Below are 17,305 nucleotides of genomic sequence, written 5' to 3'. Positions count from 1 at the left end.
CTAGCGTTAGCTTACAGCAAGCATTCGTTAAAAGATATCATTGGCTTATAGCTAGAGATGGACATGATTTTGTTTTTAAAGCCTGGGAAATAAGTAAGTAAGCGTGAAGGATAGTTCAGGCATGGCCAATGAGATGTTGGCTAGAAACAGCTCAGCCAATCACTGATTTTAATGGCGGTCTAACTTTTGTGTGAGACTTCAGCAGCACACAGCTTGTTTTTGCTAATTCTACGAATTAGCATTACAAAAACCATCGGTGCATCTGTTATGAAACTTTGCTTTTTGCACGTGCCCCTTCAGTCGATGTCGTCTTGGGCAAATGCCCATGTGGCCTATATCCAAAACTGCCACTTAATATACATACATTGCCAGTAATATTTTATGTGTCCTGCATTGAAGAAGTAACATACAGTGTTCTTGCTGCACAGAATGTTTACGGAAATCACTAAGAGCCTAACATTAATATGACTGTATACAAACCCCGTTTCCATATGAGTTGGGAAATTGTGTTAGATGTAGATATGTTAATTTTGTTAGATGTAGATATGTTAGTCAGTATTACAATACATGGAGTATAAGCAATAGGACAAACTTTATTTGCATTCACAGAGTAAAACAAGAAAACTCACCAAATTACTGCTGCGACAGTAGAAATGACTGTAGGTTTTCCTGCGACTTGAAAGGGCAAATAAGAAGTGTCTGACCTCGATTTCCTAAAGGTACATAGTAATACAAAGAAAATACACATGAGTCCATAGTATAGCGCAAGTATAACCAATTTATTTATTTAACTACAGAATATGAAACTCAAGCTTGCTGTAATGTCTTTAGTAGGGATGTACACAGAGTACCGCAATTATTTGGTACAGGTTCCTGATACTGATACAGGTACAGGAGGACAGTGAAAATTTTGAACAAATGATACGGCTGTTGGTATTATCTCTGTCGACAGTGCACCTATTCACCTACGACCCTATTATGCCATTTGCACGATAGTGTTTTATATGCGCTTCAAGTTATGCACGTTTCTCCTATCCAGTATGCACATACTGCATAAGTTAGACGAAAGTGTTTAAGAAGTCGTGAATAAAAGCAGCTCAATTCAATCAAAGTTTACTTATATAGTCCTTAATCACAAATGTCTCAAAGAGCTGCACAAGCCACAAAGACATACTCGGCTCAGATCAGGGCAAGAAAACAATTCAACCAAATGGGCACAATGAGAAACCTTGGAAGGGACTGCAGACATGGGGACGTGATTGTTTAGTTATTATGCTTGCTTCACAGTCCAGCTGAAATCATTGTACAACAATTCTGCTTATGTCCTAGGATGACATTCCACCGCTAATATGTGCGTGGTCGGCGGTCGTTTACAGGAAGTAAACGATTCGCATTTAGGTTTTTGGTAGTTAACCCAGGGTGGCATTGTGGTCCTTCTACCCTCATCTCAACAGATGTTCCCATGTGTCTCAATTGAAGTGATCAGAATTGATTTGATAGCTTTGTGGAAGTTTGTTTTATTATTTCAATACATGTGGTGTACACTGCATCCAAACTTCAAGTGCATTATAATGTTTCTTGAATTGATGAATTGATTAACGTGGGCCCCGACTTAAACAAGTTGAAAAACTTATTCGGGTGTTACCATTTAGTGGTCAATTGTACGGAATATGTACTGAACTGTGCAATCTACTAATAAAAGTTTCAATCAATCAATCAATTCACTATCCAGGGCCGCTGGATTTATTCCAACATCAGAAGCACTTAAGAACAAAAGTACTTAAATCTATGGGAGAGTACACATATTTGACAGGGAACACCAGTATCTATGTGTTGCTCCGCCCAAAGTGTGCATTTATAATGAAGGATTACACAGACTGACTAAAGTCGAGGAGAATACTGTGCCAACTAAATCTGTGCAATTGCACAGCTCTTTTCACTTAAGCATATAGTAGAAAAAGACCCTCAAGGCACTGCAGCTATGCAAAATAAGTGACACAGGTAAGGACCTGATATTTTTTTATCAAACAAGGTGTTTTTTTAGCCACAATACCAGCTTCATTAAAAAACTAAAAAACTTTCCTTACCTGTTGGTACCTATTTTTGTGTAGGCGATTTGAATTTGAGACTTAAGTAACGTATTTTGCCTTAGTTATGTCAGCAGATATCACTATATATGGTTTATCCAAAGAGCTTTGCTTAAGTTTGCCATTTATATCCAAAAAAACAACACTCAACCACATACCACACAAAATAAACCCATAGACCTCACAAACTTGTAACACAATATTCCCGCAAAGTCACGCATTATTAGCAAGTTGGCGCTAGAGTTAAGTGTCATTTTGAAGTCAATCCTTGTGTTCTGGTACTCCACAGGCCAAATAGCAATCCACACACAATAGTGAAATAATAATACTGTATATAAAGTGGCTCTGAAGCAAGAATAGCACTGGCTGACATGTTTCTAGTTGGCGTCTGACGTCACATAGCATACTCCAAAACACAACTTGCTTAATACATGCTAAATGATTGTGCTGATGTACAAACCCCGTTTCCATATGAGTTGGGAAATTGTGTAAAATGTAAATATAAACGGAATACAATGATTTACAAATTCTTTTCAACCCATATTCAATTGAATGCACTACAAAGACAAGATATTTGATGTTAGAACACATACTCTTTTTTTTTTTTTTTTGCAAATAATAATTAACTTCATGGCTGCAACACGTGCCAAAGTAGTTGGGAAAGGGCATGTTCACCACTGTGTTGCATCACCTTTTCTTTTAACAACACTCAATAAACGTTTGGGAACTGAGGAAACTAATTGTTTGAAGTTTTGAAAGTGGAATTCTTTCCCATTCTTGTTTTATGTCGAGTTTCAGTCGTTCAACAGTCCGGGGTCTCCGCTGTCATATTTTACGCTTCATAATGCGCCACACATTTTTGATGGGAGACAGGTCTGGACTGCAGGCAGGCCAGGAAAGTACCCGCACTCTTTTTTTTTACGAAGCCACGCTGTTGTAACACGTGCTGAATGTGGCTTGGCATTGTCTTGCTGAAATAAGCAGAGGCGTCCATGAAAAAGACGGCGCTTAGATGGCAGCATATGGTGTTCCAAAACCTGTATGTACCTTTCAGCATTAATGGTGCCTTCACAGATGTGTAAGTTACCCATGCCTTGGGCACTAATGCACCCCCATACCATCACAGATGCTGGCTTTTGAACTTTGCGTCGATAACAGTCTGGATGGTTTGCTTCCCCTTTGGTTCGGATGACACGATGTCGAATATTTCCCCAAAAAATTTGAAATGTGGACTCGTCAGACCAGACTACAGAACACTTTTCCACTTTGCATCAGTCCATCTTAGATGATCTCGGGTCCAGAGAAGCCGGCGGCGTTTCTGGATGTTGTTGATAAATTACTTTCACTCTGCATAGTAGAACTTTAACCTGCACTTACAGATGTATCGACAAACTGTATTTAGTGACAGTGGTTTTCTGAAGTGTTCTTGAGCCCATGTGGTGATATCCTTTAGAGATTGATGTCGGTTTTTGATACAGTGCCGTCTGAGGAATCGAAGGTCACGGTCATTCAATGTTGGTTTCCGGCCATGCCGCTTACGTGAAGTGATTTCTCCACATTTTCTGAACCTTTTGATGATATTATGGACCATAGATATTTAAATCCCTAAATTTCTTGTAATTGCACTTTGAGAAACGTTGTTCCTAAACTGTTTGACTATTTGCTCACGCAGTTGTGGACAAAGGGGTGTACCTCGCCCCATCCTTTCTTGTGAAAGACTGAGCATTTTTTGGGAAGCTGTATTTATACGTAATCATGGCACCCAGCTGTACCCAATTAGCCTGCACACCAGTGGGATGTTCCAAATAAGTGTTTAATGAGCATTCCAAAACGTTATCAGTATTTATTGGCACCTTTCCCAACTTCTTTGTCATGTGTTGCTGGCATCAAATTCCAAAGTTAATGATTATTTGCAAAAAAAAAAATGTTTATCAGTTTGAACATCAAATATGTTGTCTTTGTAGCATATTCAACTGAATATGGGTTGAAAATGATTTGCAAATCATTGTATTCCATTTATATTTAACACAATTTCCCAACTCATATGGAAACGGGGTTTGTAAGATTATAGAATATATATACAATATATGTACAGTGCTACCTCAGCTTTAATTGTTAAATTGTTGCAAAAAGTCAGTTAAATTTGAATTATATGATAACAAAAATGTTCTTATGAGAAATAATTTAAACCTAATGAAGCCAATAAAAGTCCATACACCCAAAGTGTTAACACAACACATTTGATAAAGAACAATGATAGCTATACAATAAAGATATGAACCATACAACAATCAAAATTCAGTTCCATTATGATTTTTTTGAATGACAATTCCATTCAAAATCGATTCTTAATTGAAACCGATTCTCACAATACATTTTTTGGTATGTTAATAATGATAAAAAAATTTCAAAATAGATTTTTGTAAAAATAAAAACTCCCCTTGAGCGAGCAAGTGCAAAGGTTGCCCGAAAACAACTTTTAAAATTGATCCTTCAAAATTTCTAATCAATTCAGAAGCGTTTTTCAGATGCATGTTTGCTAGCAAAATATGATTTAATCACCACACTCCTGCACACACTGATGGATGCAAATCAGGACATTGCAGTCAGTACTTATTTGTAGATTTGATATAAGCTCTACTTCAGTAGAGATTTAATATTTGGTCTACAGGTACAGTTTGTCATAGCCACCTGAGTTTGACTCTTATCTCCAGATATTCACAAGCTACACTTTAATCTACATTTAAAAAACGTAGATAAAAAGAAGTTGGTGGTTATCGTTATCGGTCTTGAGAAGGTTAGTATTAGCATGAGAAAAAAAAATTGTACATCCCTAAAATAAATCATACCTTTGTTGTGCTGTAAGTCAGACGCAGAGTGTTAACTTCACTCCACACTTGTGCAGCATCTGTTTTGATAACAAGGAGCAAATATCACATGGTGTAGAGTAAGTAGTACAAAAACATACAAAACAATAAAAAGGCACCTGCAACAGTGATGGAGATTTCTTCTGTGTCTCCCAACATTGGTATTGAGTGTGGAAGGAAATGTTGGTTCAGTACAGACATTCTCTTCTCTGGGTCTTCTGTCAACTACATACAAGATATAAGTTACAGTACTTGTTATTGTTTCATCTTTACAATAAATATTTACTTTACACCACTTATTTATTTGGAAAATATGCAAAATATCATGTATTGAAATATCTTCATCACTGACTTGTCTGCTTTCCGGATCGATGAGGTCAAAGAAAGCTCGGACTGTAGCAAGAACAAGCTCTTTGCACCTGGAACAACATGTTATATACAATATATAATACAGTGTACAGCACATGGTGTGACAGATTAAACAATCTCTGTTTTACCACACTATGGACAGGTGGTCTGTGGACACCCAAGTCCTTGGAACTGCAGTCACCTTCAAAAAACAATTAAGACACCTAACATGAAGTGGTGGACAATTAACATGAATAATTACAGCCTTTTATTTTATGTTATTGATGTTAACTGAATACATGAGTGTAAATGGAATACTTGCAGAACAGCATTTTCATTGACTGTATTCATTGGCAAAACTTGAATCGGCCCTAGTGTGTGAATGTGAGTGATGAGGTGACAACTTCACTCAGAGTGCAGCTGTGATGGGCTACAGCACCCCCCGCAACACCGAGAGTTTGATTGATTGATTGAAGCGGAGAGACAAGCGGTAAAAAATGGATGGATGTATTCATGAACAAATATTCAACCTACCACCACAGACAACTTATTTGGGTCTTCTGGAGGGGAGGAAGGTAAAGATGTGAGACCAGAGCGCACTTGGTAGTCACGGTAACCACCACCAACTGAGAGGATTGTGATGTTCTTCAGCTTCTTTGCTTGCTTCAACCACTTTTGGCTCACAGAAGAATAGAAATCTAAAGCAAACACAACATTAAAATAAAAAACACATTTCTACATACATGTTATTACTGTGATCATCTGGTATTATCGTGTAGGGGAGTTTGCGCATACCAACGATCTTAGTAACTAAGTTGTCAGAGGAATGTATGTCCCTGGTTGGGTTTCCCAGGACAAACAGGTCCTAGGTGAGAGACTAATCTGTGATTGTTTGTCCAAAGCTACTAAAGATTTTTTTCAAATTGAGGGTCGTAAGTGATTTTTTTTTTGTCGATCTGTTTATTTTTTTACATCAGCTGTGCGTTAAAGAGCCTCAAATAATGTTGCATCAAATATGGCTGTAAAATTACACTTTTAAAAAAAGAAAAGCATGTTTTATTGTACAGTAAGTTTATGAGCTGGACTGCGTTTAGAACTATATTAAGACTTATTTATTTTTGTCAGGAAAACTAACGTTAGAAACTGCAAGTGCATCCTAACACATCAATGGTAGCAAAGATGGTGTCTCTTGATTATTTGGCCCTACTCTCTTTAAACATGACTCTGGGGGTGGGGTGTTCTTAATCCTGAACTTGGAGAAGTCATTCGTCCAATGTCCCTTGGGAAGTTGTGTGGGGAGTGCCTACAAGGACGACCAAAAATTTGAAGGTTCCTGGTTCGAATCTATCTTCTGCCATACTGGTCAATTCTGTCGTGTCCTTGGGCAAGTCACTTCACCCACCTTGCTCCCAGTGCCACCCACACTGGTGTAAATGTAGCTTAAACGTAGATAATGTTTTTTTCAAGGTAAAGCGCTTTGAGTCACTACAGAAAAGTGATACATGAATATAATACACTTAATTTTCCCAGGAATATAGGGTATCAGACAGCCTGATTTTGACCACGGTGCCTGATGGAGTTTCTTTGGTAGAGCGAGGTTGCAGAACAAAATGCCTTGACATAATTTCTGTTGATTATAATAATTATTCATTGTACATTCATGTAGTTTATTAATGGTACAAGCTTTAAGTACATGACCAATTAGTGAGCGTTTAGACATTAAAGTGTTGATGAAAGCTTAATAGTAAATAACAACCTCGGAGTGAGATCATTGTTGTATATGAATGGTGCTTCCTTACCCAGCAGATATGGGTCCATTGCCAGGACTGGAGCCACATGAGGGGAAGCCTGGGTGATGATGAGATTGACCAGTTTTGTGTTGAAATGGGGCAGAGTGAACAGTGCCCGGGCCACCACACCACCCATTGAATGGCCCACTAGAGCCACACTCTGAGGGGGCGTCTTTAAGTGCTGACATGTTTCCAAAAAACAAAAACAAAGTGTAAAAAACTCAACTATCTTGTAGGAACTATCAGAACATTTCCAACATCCCTAATTCCCAGTACCTTTTTCTCTATATTGATGACGACGCTAATGTGAAGAAAGTATATACCGTAAATTCCGGACTATGAGCTGCTGCTTTTTTCATAAATTTTGAACCCTGTGGCTTATAAAATGGAGCGGCTAATTTAAAGATTTTTTTTTTGGCTTACGGCGATAATAAAAATATCTTTAATAAATTAAAAACACTGAGAGTGTGCTTTATTGTTTATGCTATGGCACCATCTTTTGAACAATTTTGCTCAATGCTGGTGCCGCAGTTTCCTTCCACCAAGTGCTTTCAACAACCGGAAGTAAAAGTGGCGTTCAGTCTACTAGCCGTCCATATTGTTTCTACTCATATGGATTCTTCATTCATCACTTCAATTAATTTTTGTAAGTTTTACAGTACAACAAACTTGTTATGCTTACTAAACTTAAACTGTGTGATTGCTGAAGAAGTGTTTTCAAGCATATTTGTGCATGCTATCTTATAAAATGACGCTACTGTTGTTAGCGTTAGCTAACATGCTAAAAAATTTTACAAGGGTCTTTGTTAGTATTATTAACTTACCATGGCACTCTTTTTTTAATTATTTCAGTTTCAGAAATTCCTTAGTAAACTCATTAGGACGTCATCATGGAGTTGAGTCTGTTTAGCTGATTGGTAATCTAGCTTCCGCAGCTAATGGGTCTATGATGATGACTTCTGATTTGTTTGGTCAGCCGTTTTACTGCCTGGTTACAGACACCGTTTGGTAGCAATTAAGGCATGCAAATAAACATTTACAGAATCTTACTTTGTAAGATGTCCATGAATGTTCTCATTTATCCAGGTCATTGTAATCTCAGGGCATTGAATCAATTGCAATTGAACTGTTTCGTTTGTCTTAGAAGACGTTTCGCCTCTTATCCGAGTAGGCCTTCTCAGTTTATGCTCATAGACTTAGATTAGTCAAATCTAGTCTTAGACTCAGATTGGTCAGATCTAGTCGAGCGGCTGGTGCCACTACCTCAGTAGGCTTCATCAATTCATGCTCATAGACTTAGATTGGTCAGATCTAGGCTTAGACTTAGATTGGTTAGCCTTAGTCTTAGACTTAGATTGGTCAGCTCGAGTCCAGCAGCTGGTGCCAAAACCCAAAATATTTATACTCCCAAACCAGGAGGGTGTGCCTAGGCAAGGATGGTTTTGCGCTATTGCAGTGAGAAAAACAACTATTTTGATGCAAACCAGCAACCCAACTACAGTTGTTGAAGTGTAATTTTCTTCTTGTTAGCATTGAGGTATTGTGTAGCAGAACTATCACTGTTGATCCACTAGTACCAGTCTAAAATAGTCGGAATCTCCCACGTTAGCATTCCATTCAGTTGTAAACAAATGGCACTTCTGGTCACCTTTTGTGACCAAAATGTGTCTAACTTCTGCTATTTGTTGGAGGCTAAATTGCAAAGTCTTTTAGGAATGGCTGAAATGACAATGTTATAAGTGGGAGATAGGTGGTGTCGCAGACCACCTCCTCTGTTCAGGGATAGCTTTTCAACTTTGACTTTGGTAGCTTCCCTCACTCCTCTTTTGTACCATCCGTCCTTCCTGTCCAGAATCTGTACATTTTTGTTTACAAAGGAGTGCTGTCTCTCCCTGAGGTGCAGGTAGACAACTGAGTCTTGGCCTGAAGACTTTGCCCGTTAAGTTTTCCCAATACATGAATCAGTGCATTCATCATTACACTGGATAGTGGTACTACATAAATAACTCATTTCCCAACACATATATATTTGCGGCTTACAGTCCGGTGCGGCTATTATACGGAACAATTTAGTCGGTGTGGCTTAGATCCCGGTCAGCTCTATAGTCCGGAAAATTAGCTATAAGCTAGTGAAGAAGTTAAATAAATGCAAGTGTGAAAAAGGTAAACAGGTGCTAGTGTGAAGAAGGTAAACAGATGCTAGTGTGAACAAGGTAAATAGATCATAGTGAAACGAGTGAATGATTAGAAGCTCACCTTGTAAAGTTTTAGGATAGCCTTGATGCTCTCGTGCAAGAAGTGTGTCTGTCGCCGTAAACTGCCGCCATACAGCGCCACAAGTTCTTCATTGAAGTCTACAGTGAAGACATTGAAGTGGACACCTCCTTCCATGCGTTCTGCTTTCCTCAAGGCCACAGAGCCCAGAGAACGAGCTTCAAAAATACAATCCACAATTTAGATAGTAGACCATGTAAACAGATTGTCTCATGTTTATTGAGCTACTATTTCAAAGTATGTGCAGTAAAGGATGCAACTGAAAAGTTTGACCTACATTCTTTTGTTGATTTTCTCCACATGATCCTGTTCGACTCCCTGATATTGGTAGCTATGTAACTGGTGCTAAATTGCTATCTAGTGGCCAAAGGTGGTCCTCATAGTGTATTTAGTGTGTATGTAAAGTTAAAGTTAAAGTACCAGAGATTGTCACACACACTCTTGGTGTGGTGAAATTATTCTCTGCATTTGACCAATCACCCTTGATCACCCCCTGGGAGGTGAGGGGAGCAATGGGCAGCAGCGGTGTCTCGCCCGGGAATCATTTTTGGTGATTTAACCCCCAATTCCTACCCTTGATGCTGAGTGCCAAGCAGGGAGGTAGCGAGTCCCATTTTTATAGTCTTTGGTATGACTCGGCCGGGGTTTGAACTCACAACCTACCGATCTCAAAGGCCCCAGCTGGACTAAAACCCCACGATATAAAGCTGTGAGAAAGTTGTGCTAATAACCATGTGATAGAGTGTCTGCCCTGAGATCGGCAGGTTGTGAGTTCAAATCCCGGCCGAGTCATACCAAAGACTATAAAAATGGGACCCATTATCTCCCTGCTTCGCACTCAGCATCAAGGGTTGGAATTGGGGGTAAAATCACCAAAAATGATTCCCGGGCGCAACACCGATGCTGCCCACTGCTCCCCTCACCTCCCAGGGGGTGATCAAGGGTGATGTGTCAAATGCAGAGAATAATTTCGCCACATCTAGTATGTGTGACAATCATGGGTACTTTAACTTTAACTTTAATAAGACAGCTGACATCTATTACCTTGTTTGTAACTTCCTGCATTTCCAGGCAGGAAGAGCAGCGGCACACCAAAGAGATGAAGTTCTCGTGTCTCCTGTGCATATCGCCCTTCTCCATACAGGTAGAGACCATATGCCGGGTACAGTCTGGCGACACGCCGAGGCAGCGGTACACGCTGTGAAAAAAGCATGCCCATGGTTACCTCAACCAAGCTATCAACATTGCTACTTTACTGCAACTGAACTTTACACAGCCATGAGCAACGAAGCAAGGAAATATTTCCCTTTCATTTTGGGTTTGTTCCCTGACTGGTTTCTTTTTCAGTAACAAGGCCCACCTGTAGCTGCGCTGCAGTTGGCGGCTTTCTTAAGCACTGCGAATGCATCAGGATTGTCTGTTTTCCACACTTTTTAAAATGTTTAAAGTATTCTTATTCTTTAAATTCACATATTTTGTGCATACTCTGTTCATTAGTCTTACTGCCAGACTTGTTGTTTTGTTCCAGCAACGTTTTTGTTGGCACTGTTATCAAATTATGTTCCTGATTGTAAGTGTCGTTGAAACGTACACTTAATATTTTGGCTTTAAGGGTTAATATTTCTTGTTGAAAATTATTATGGTTGTGAATTTATGTTACATTTTTTATAAATAAGACAAATTTCATTTGTTATAAAAGGGCAATTTATTTCCTTTTGTTACACCGCCTTTCTTGCGAGGTTTTGGTTTAGTACAAGAGGCTGCGGGACCTGCATTCGCGCGGATATGCAAAAGACTTTGAGCGAGCCATCCACAGGACTAAGAACATTTAGCCAGCTACACAAAGTATTTTGTCATATTGTGTCGAATTATTCTGTATATTTGTAAAGTACGTCGGTCTAATTATTGTACGCTCATTTAGTATGCACAAGACTGAACCTCCGAAGTGGCAGGTGGCCACGAGTTAGCTATTTTGTTTAGCACTTTATTTGCCTGTGACTAGACTATGTCTAAAGCATTGTATTTCATGTCTTTTCCTGTAGTTTTCACGGCATGAATCCAAGTAAAGCGCCCGTCTTTAAGAAGCTGTGCCTGTGTTGTCATTTCGGAGCCACACTGGTGTTTGTAGAATATCATGCTAATAGACTATCAAACTGTGTGAGAGAACCACTCAAATACTTTTGCTATTTACTGCAGCTAGTAGTACATTCATCCATCCATCCATTTTCTACCGCTTGTCCCGTTCCGTGTCGCGGGGGGTGCTGGAGCCTATCTCAGCTGCTTCGGGCGTACACCCTGGACAAGTCGCCACCTCATCATTAGGCCAACACAGATAGACAGACAATATTCACTTTCACATTCACACACTAGGGCCAATTTAGTGTTGCCAATCAACCTATCCCCAGGTGCATGTCTTTGGAAGTGGGAGGAAGCCAGAGTACCCGGAGGGAACCCACGCAGTCACAGGGAGAACATCTAAACTCCACACAGAAAGATCCCGAGCCCAGGATTGAACCCAGGACCTTCGTATTGTGAGGCACATGCACTAACCCTTGTACCACCGTAGTACATATTATTGTGCTGTGCCTCTGAGTGGTTACAAGGAAAAACCTGTTGAATGTGCGTGCATGTTCTATGAAAGTGACCCTCCTGTTAGCACTGCAACAACAAATCCGAAAGGAAAGCAGTACAGCCACAGACAAAAACACCTGCTTTACTTGCTTGACAAGTATTTACATTAGTGTGCATACCTTAGGAAAACTGGTGTTACCAGCGCAGTGAGTTCTTTGTCTCTCATTTTGCCCAGAAATCATTTTATCTCAGTCAGCAAACTTGTCATTCTCATCATTTTATTATTCCACAGACTCCACACACAACCTATTAGCATATTTTTACTTCCTATTATACTGCATACATGCACAAATTTTACCTGAATAAACACAGGTGATATTCACATATGGAGCTAGTACTAAACCATTATTAGTGGTACTTCCTAGGGATCAACCGATTATCGGTCAGGGGAATTTTTGTCATTTTGACATATATCGGGATCAGCCTCTTTTTGTCGATATCGGTATTTTTTTTACAACTAAAACAGAACTACATCAGCACATACAATATATACACATGTGATTGAAACCAGTGAAAATGTCTAATCTATTAGCTATGGGAAAGAGCCCAAAATTGCTTTCATCTAAATGCTCACGATATTTTAAATTTCCTCACAAGGATACTATACAATGTATTCTATCCATAAACTCCAATAAAACTAAGTAGAAGGCAAGTAATTTTATTGTAAAGAAATACCATATTTCTTTAAATGTTTCGAGGAGATTACTATATTGTATGTTGACCAGACGCACTAAATACACGTGATAAAGGTGTTTGTGAAATCCCCTGATGATTTGTAATGCTAAATTAAGCACATTAAGCATTTTGTTGCTAAAGGTCCAACATTTCCTTAAAAATAAAGTTTTTAAAAAAACAACTCAAAGCCTTGTCCAACTGTTTACTGACATATACTATAAATGTTTAAATAACTTTCACTGCATCTTGATCATATCAACTAAAATCAGAGATCTTTAACACCTACGTGATACCTGTTGTACTGTATGGATTAGAATGTGTTAACTGGATCTTGAAATCCTTGCAAAACCTAGTCGTTTTCCAAAATAACATGATCAGATTCATGACAAACAAAAGACTATCTGATTATACAGGAATTGAAGACCTTATTTGTACGACAAAGCTCATTCTCATCACATCCGCAATTAAATCCAAAGTTTTAAAGCTTTCGATCACACCAAACTCAAGAAGTAAGCAAAATCAGTCTTGAAGGAATAATTGAAGAAAGAAAAAGCAAAGGAAAAAAATTGAAACACTGGTAAGACAACATCTGCCACTGCAATGGACAAAATCTGATGACGCTGATTACTGCTGCCAAAGACAGAAATCAGATAATGATGAACTTTTACTGAAAATTAATATCAACTCTAAAATTGGGTTATCGGCTTCCTTTATTAAGAATTGGTATCAGTCCTGAAAAAACATATAGGTTGATATCTAGTGCTTACAAGTCTTTTGTAATACAGTTTTAATCAGGCTGTGTAATTGCGTCCTGCATAATGTGTAGTGAAATGTGCACAATACTAACAATATACCACAAAGCAAAGAAAACAGGAGCATAGTACTAGTGATAGTAGTATTTACATACTACAGAATTTAAACATTTAGGTGTAGTAATGGGCTTCACGGTGGCAGAGGGGTTAGTGCGTCTGCCTCACAATACGAAGGTCCTGAGTAGTCCTGGGTTCAATCCCAGGCTCGGGATCTTTCTGTGTGGAGTTTGCATGTCCTCCGGGTACTCCGGTTTCCTCCCACTTCCAAAGACATGCACCTGGGGATAGGTTGATTGGCAACACTAAATGGTCCCTCGTGTGTGAATGTGAGTGTGAATGTTGTCTGTCTATCTGTGTTGGCCCTGCGATGAGGTGGCGACTTGTCCAGGGTGTACGCCGCCTTCCACCCGATTGTAGCTGAGATAGGCACCAGCGCCCCCCGCGACCCCAAAGGGAATAAGCGGTAGGAAATGGATGGATGGATGGTTTAGTAATTATCAGGTTTAGTATTTGTGTGCACTTACCTAGTATTTTGGGTACACGAACATGTATATTTAGTAGTAATCATCACTAATAGTTTTAGTAAATGTAGTAGTGTGTACATACCAACTGTGATAGTTTTGGTAGTAGTAGTAGAGGTAGTAGTAGTAGTAGTAGTAGTGTGTACATACCAAGTATTGAGGGTATTCAAACATGTAGGTCATACTGCAACGGTTGTCTTCGAAGCCGGTCAATAATTCTTTTAGGCCAACAGCAAGAAAACTCGCAGCACAAACGTAAAATAAAACCGTCCTTAGATTCATCGTTGTGTTCTATAAAATACATAACATTTCAATGTTGTGAATGATTTGCACTAGATAAAAGTGCAAATGAAACTGAGCACGGAAGTACGAATGTTAGCGAACACATTACACTGACGTCACACCACCCTGGATACAACTGAAACCTCCAGCGCCATGGCTACAGTACTTAGAACGTCATTTCCGGAATATGGTGTTTCCGGGAAGAAATCAAGGATCATTTTAGAGGTGTTCATTTTCTTTACCGTAGCTAAGCTTATATAATGGCAAATCATTTGTGAAATCCTGTTTCCTATATTGACCAAAATAACTTTTACGTCAAATAAATAAGATTAGAGCATGGATGTCATTAAGTCAACCGAAAATTCAAGACAAGAAAACATACAATAAACAATAAAATAAAAAAAATAAAAATATTTAATAGAAATAAATTATAAATACCGATTAACAAGCTGGGAGAGAGAGAGAGAGAGAGAGAGAGAGAGAGAGAGAGAGAGAGAGAGAGAGAGAGAGAGAGTAGGGGTACTTCAGGGGTGTCCAAACTTTTTCTACTTAGGGCCGCAGACTGAAAAATCAAAGCAAGCGGGGCCATTTTGACATTTTTTATTATAAAAACCAATACAATATACGGTATGTAACACCAATATACATTTAGGCCTCCACTTAGGCTTGATCCCGGGGACTCCAAAGGGTTTTGGTCAAAAAAAATACTAAAAATGTGTCATTATTCAGTATTATTTTTTATGTTTTTTGTTTGTTCATTTTACGCCCTTCTTTAAAAAAAAAACACCTCAGTTTTTTATATGGCAAACAAAAAATATGCAACAATTTCCCCAAAAAATACCTCAAAGTGGAAAATTTAACATGACGTAATTGGAGCCTTGAATAGGTCAAATTTCATAATGACATTGATTTTGATTCATTATTAATTTTTAAAGAAATAAACATTGCTTCAGGCTGACAATGGCTCTGTGACCACTCCTACAAAATCAAAAAACAAAATAGGGTAGTGCTTTGTCCAGTTATTCAGCTTAAGCATGTATTCAAGAAAACCACTTTTTAAGAAGGGGCCAAAAAGGTTATTGAAATCATAAAAATTAATACATTGTATGACTGGTGACTTCATTTTGATTTAGATTCGTTCGTATGAATATACAGTTGTGATCAAAATTATTCAACCCCCACACAATTTTGGTGTTTTAGCAAGTTGGACATTTATTCCGTATTTTGTTTATAGTCATATCAAATAAAGACAAATGCAACTTAAATTGTAACACTGTATTTTACAAAATACCAAAAAAGGACATTTTTCTTAATATGTCATTGACAAAATGATTCAACCCCCTAATTACATGCATCTCTAGTACTTAGTAGAACACTCTTTGGCAGTAATTACATCCTTCAAACGTGATACATAACCGGACACAAGCTTCTTGCAACGATCTACAGGTATTTTAGCCCATTCCTCTTGGGCAAAGGCTTCCAGTTCATTCATATTCTTGGGCTTGCGTGCTGCAACTGCCTTCTTCAAGTCCCACCACAGGTTTTCTATAGGATTTAGGTCTGGCAACTCTGAAGGCCACTCCAGAGTCTTCCAGCCTTTCTTCTGCAACCACTCTGATGTTGATTTGGAGGTATGCTTGGGATCGTTGTCCTGTTGGAAGGTTCAACGTCTCCCAAGCCTCAGCTTTGTCACTGACTTCATGACATTTGCAGTTAATATATCCTGGTAAGAAATAGAATTCATAATGTCTTGAACGCGCTGGAGATTCCCGGTACCTGAGGCAGAGAAACAGCCCCAGAGCATGATTGACCCCCCCCCACCGTGCTTAACAGTAAGTGAAGTGTTCTCTTTGTAAGCCTCATTTTTTCTCCTCCAGACATAATGTTGATTCATAGGCCCAAAGAGTTCCAGTTTTGTCTCATCACTCCATAGAACAGTTTCCCAAAACCTTTGGGGTTTGTCCAGATGATTTTTGGCATACTGGAGTCTATTTTCTTGTGCCTGGTAGTCAGAAGTGGGGTGCGCCTGGGAGTTCTGGCATGGAGGCCTTCATCTCATAGTGCGCGCCTTATTGTCTGGGACGAAACCTGCGTTCCCCCCTCTGCAATGTCCTGTTGTAGTTCCTCAGCTGTTACCCAGGGGGTTTTCACCACTGTACGCTCACAGTATCCTCTTTCTACCACGCCCAGGTAGTGTTTCTACGGTGCCTTTAGCTTTAAACTTGCGAATTATGCTCCTAACTGTGTCTCTTGGAATGTGTAATGTCTTTGCTATTTTCTTATATCCATGTCCTTTCTTATGAAGAGAAATTACCTTCTCTCTTGACTTCTTTGACCACTCCCTGGACTTCACCATGTTGCAAATACACCATTGACCATCTACAAGAAGCTGAGCGTCACAGTCTTTTTCAATCAGTTTAATTGTTGCTCGCTATGGTTCTAATCACATCTACAGGTGTTTTCAACACCTGCTTGAAAAGACCTTAATCAAATTCTGTTCTTAAGAGTTACGATCTTCAAAGGGTTGAATAATTTTGTCAATGAGACATTAAGAGAAATGACACTGTTTGGTATGTTACAAAATATAATGTAAGGAAAGTTGCATTTGTCTATTTAATGCATCTTTATTTGATATGACTTTAAACAAAATACGGAATAAATGTCCAACTTGCTGAAACACCAAAATTGTGTGGGGGTTGAATAATTTTGATCACAACTGTATATTAGTTCAGTTGCATACTCATTTTGTCATTGAGGCTACTGGGGGCCATGTGTGTATACACTGTAATATATATACACGCTGTAATATACTGCATATGCATACACTATAAATAAATACAAACACTAATATATAGCATGAGTATACACTAATGTATTTTCATGTATCTATATGTACACACTGTAATACAGTATGTTACCAATAAATACTTATATATTAATTTTAAAGTGATGAAAAAAATACAATGATAGCAATAGTTCACTAACCAGAGGCAATATATCAAATGTTTATACTGTGAT

General features: G+C 38.7%; 1 protein-coding gene across 1 annotated transcript in view; it reads right to left on the bottom strand.

Annotated features, from left to right (window-relative positions):
• Nucleotides 1–14,452, bottom strand: part of pgap1 (post-GPI attachment to proteins inositol deacylase 1) — a 61,469-nt gene extending 47,017 nt beyond the window's left edge. Inside the window, exons 1-10 of the mRNA XM_061918714.1 lie at nt 14,156–14,452; nt 10,411–10,564; nt 9,349–9,524; nt 7,102–7,273; nt 5,837–6,000; nt 5,452–5,504; nt 5,307–5,373; nt 5,074–5,179; nt 4,937–4,995; nt 630–713 (exon numbers count right to left, since the gene is read on the bottom strand). Coding sequence (XP_061774698.1) covers nt 630–713; nt 4,937–4,995; nt 5,074–5,179; nt 5,307–5,373; nt 5,452–5,504; nt 5,837–6,000; nt 7,102–7,273; nt 9,349–9,524; nt 10,411–10,564; nt 14,156–14,287 — 1,167 coding nt within the window. The 5' untranslated portion in view covers nt 14,288–14,452. The remainder of the gene's footprint in view (nt 1–629; nt 714–4,936; nt 4,996–5,073; nt 5,180–5,306; nt 5,374–5,451; nt 5,505–5,836; nt 6,001–7,101; nt 7,274–9,348; nt 9,525–10,410; nt 10,565–14,155) is intronic.
• Between the last annotated feature and the right edge of the window lie 2,853 nt (nt 14,453–17,305).

Source organism: Nerophis ophidion, linkage group LG13 (genome assembly GCF_033978795.1).
Source record: "Nerophis ophidion isolate RoL-2023_Sa linkage group LG13, RoL_Noph_v1.0, whole genome shotgun sequence".
Classification (NCBI taxonomy): domain Eukaryota; kingdom Metazoa; phylum Chordata; class Actinopteri; order Syngnathiformes; family Syngnathidae; genus Nerophis; species Nerophis ophidion.
The sequence above is the reverse complement of the archived record's forward strand: the minus strand, read 5'-3'. Positions and strand labels throughout refer to the sequence as shown.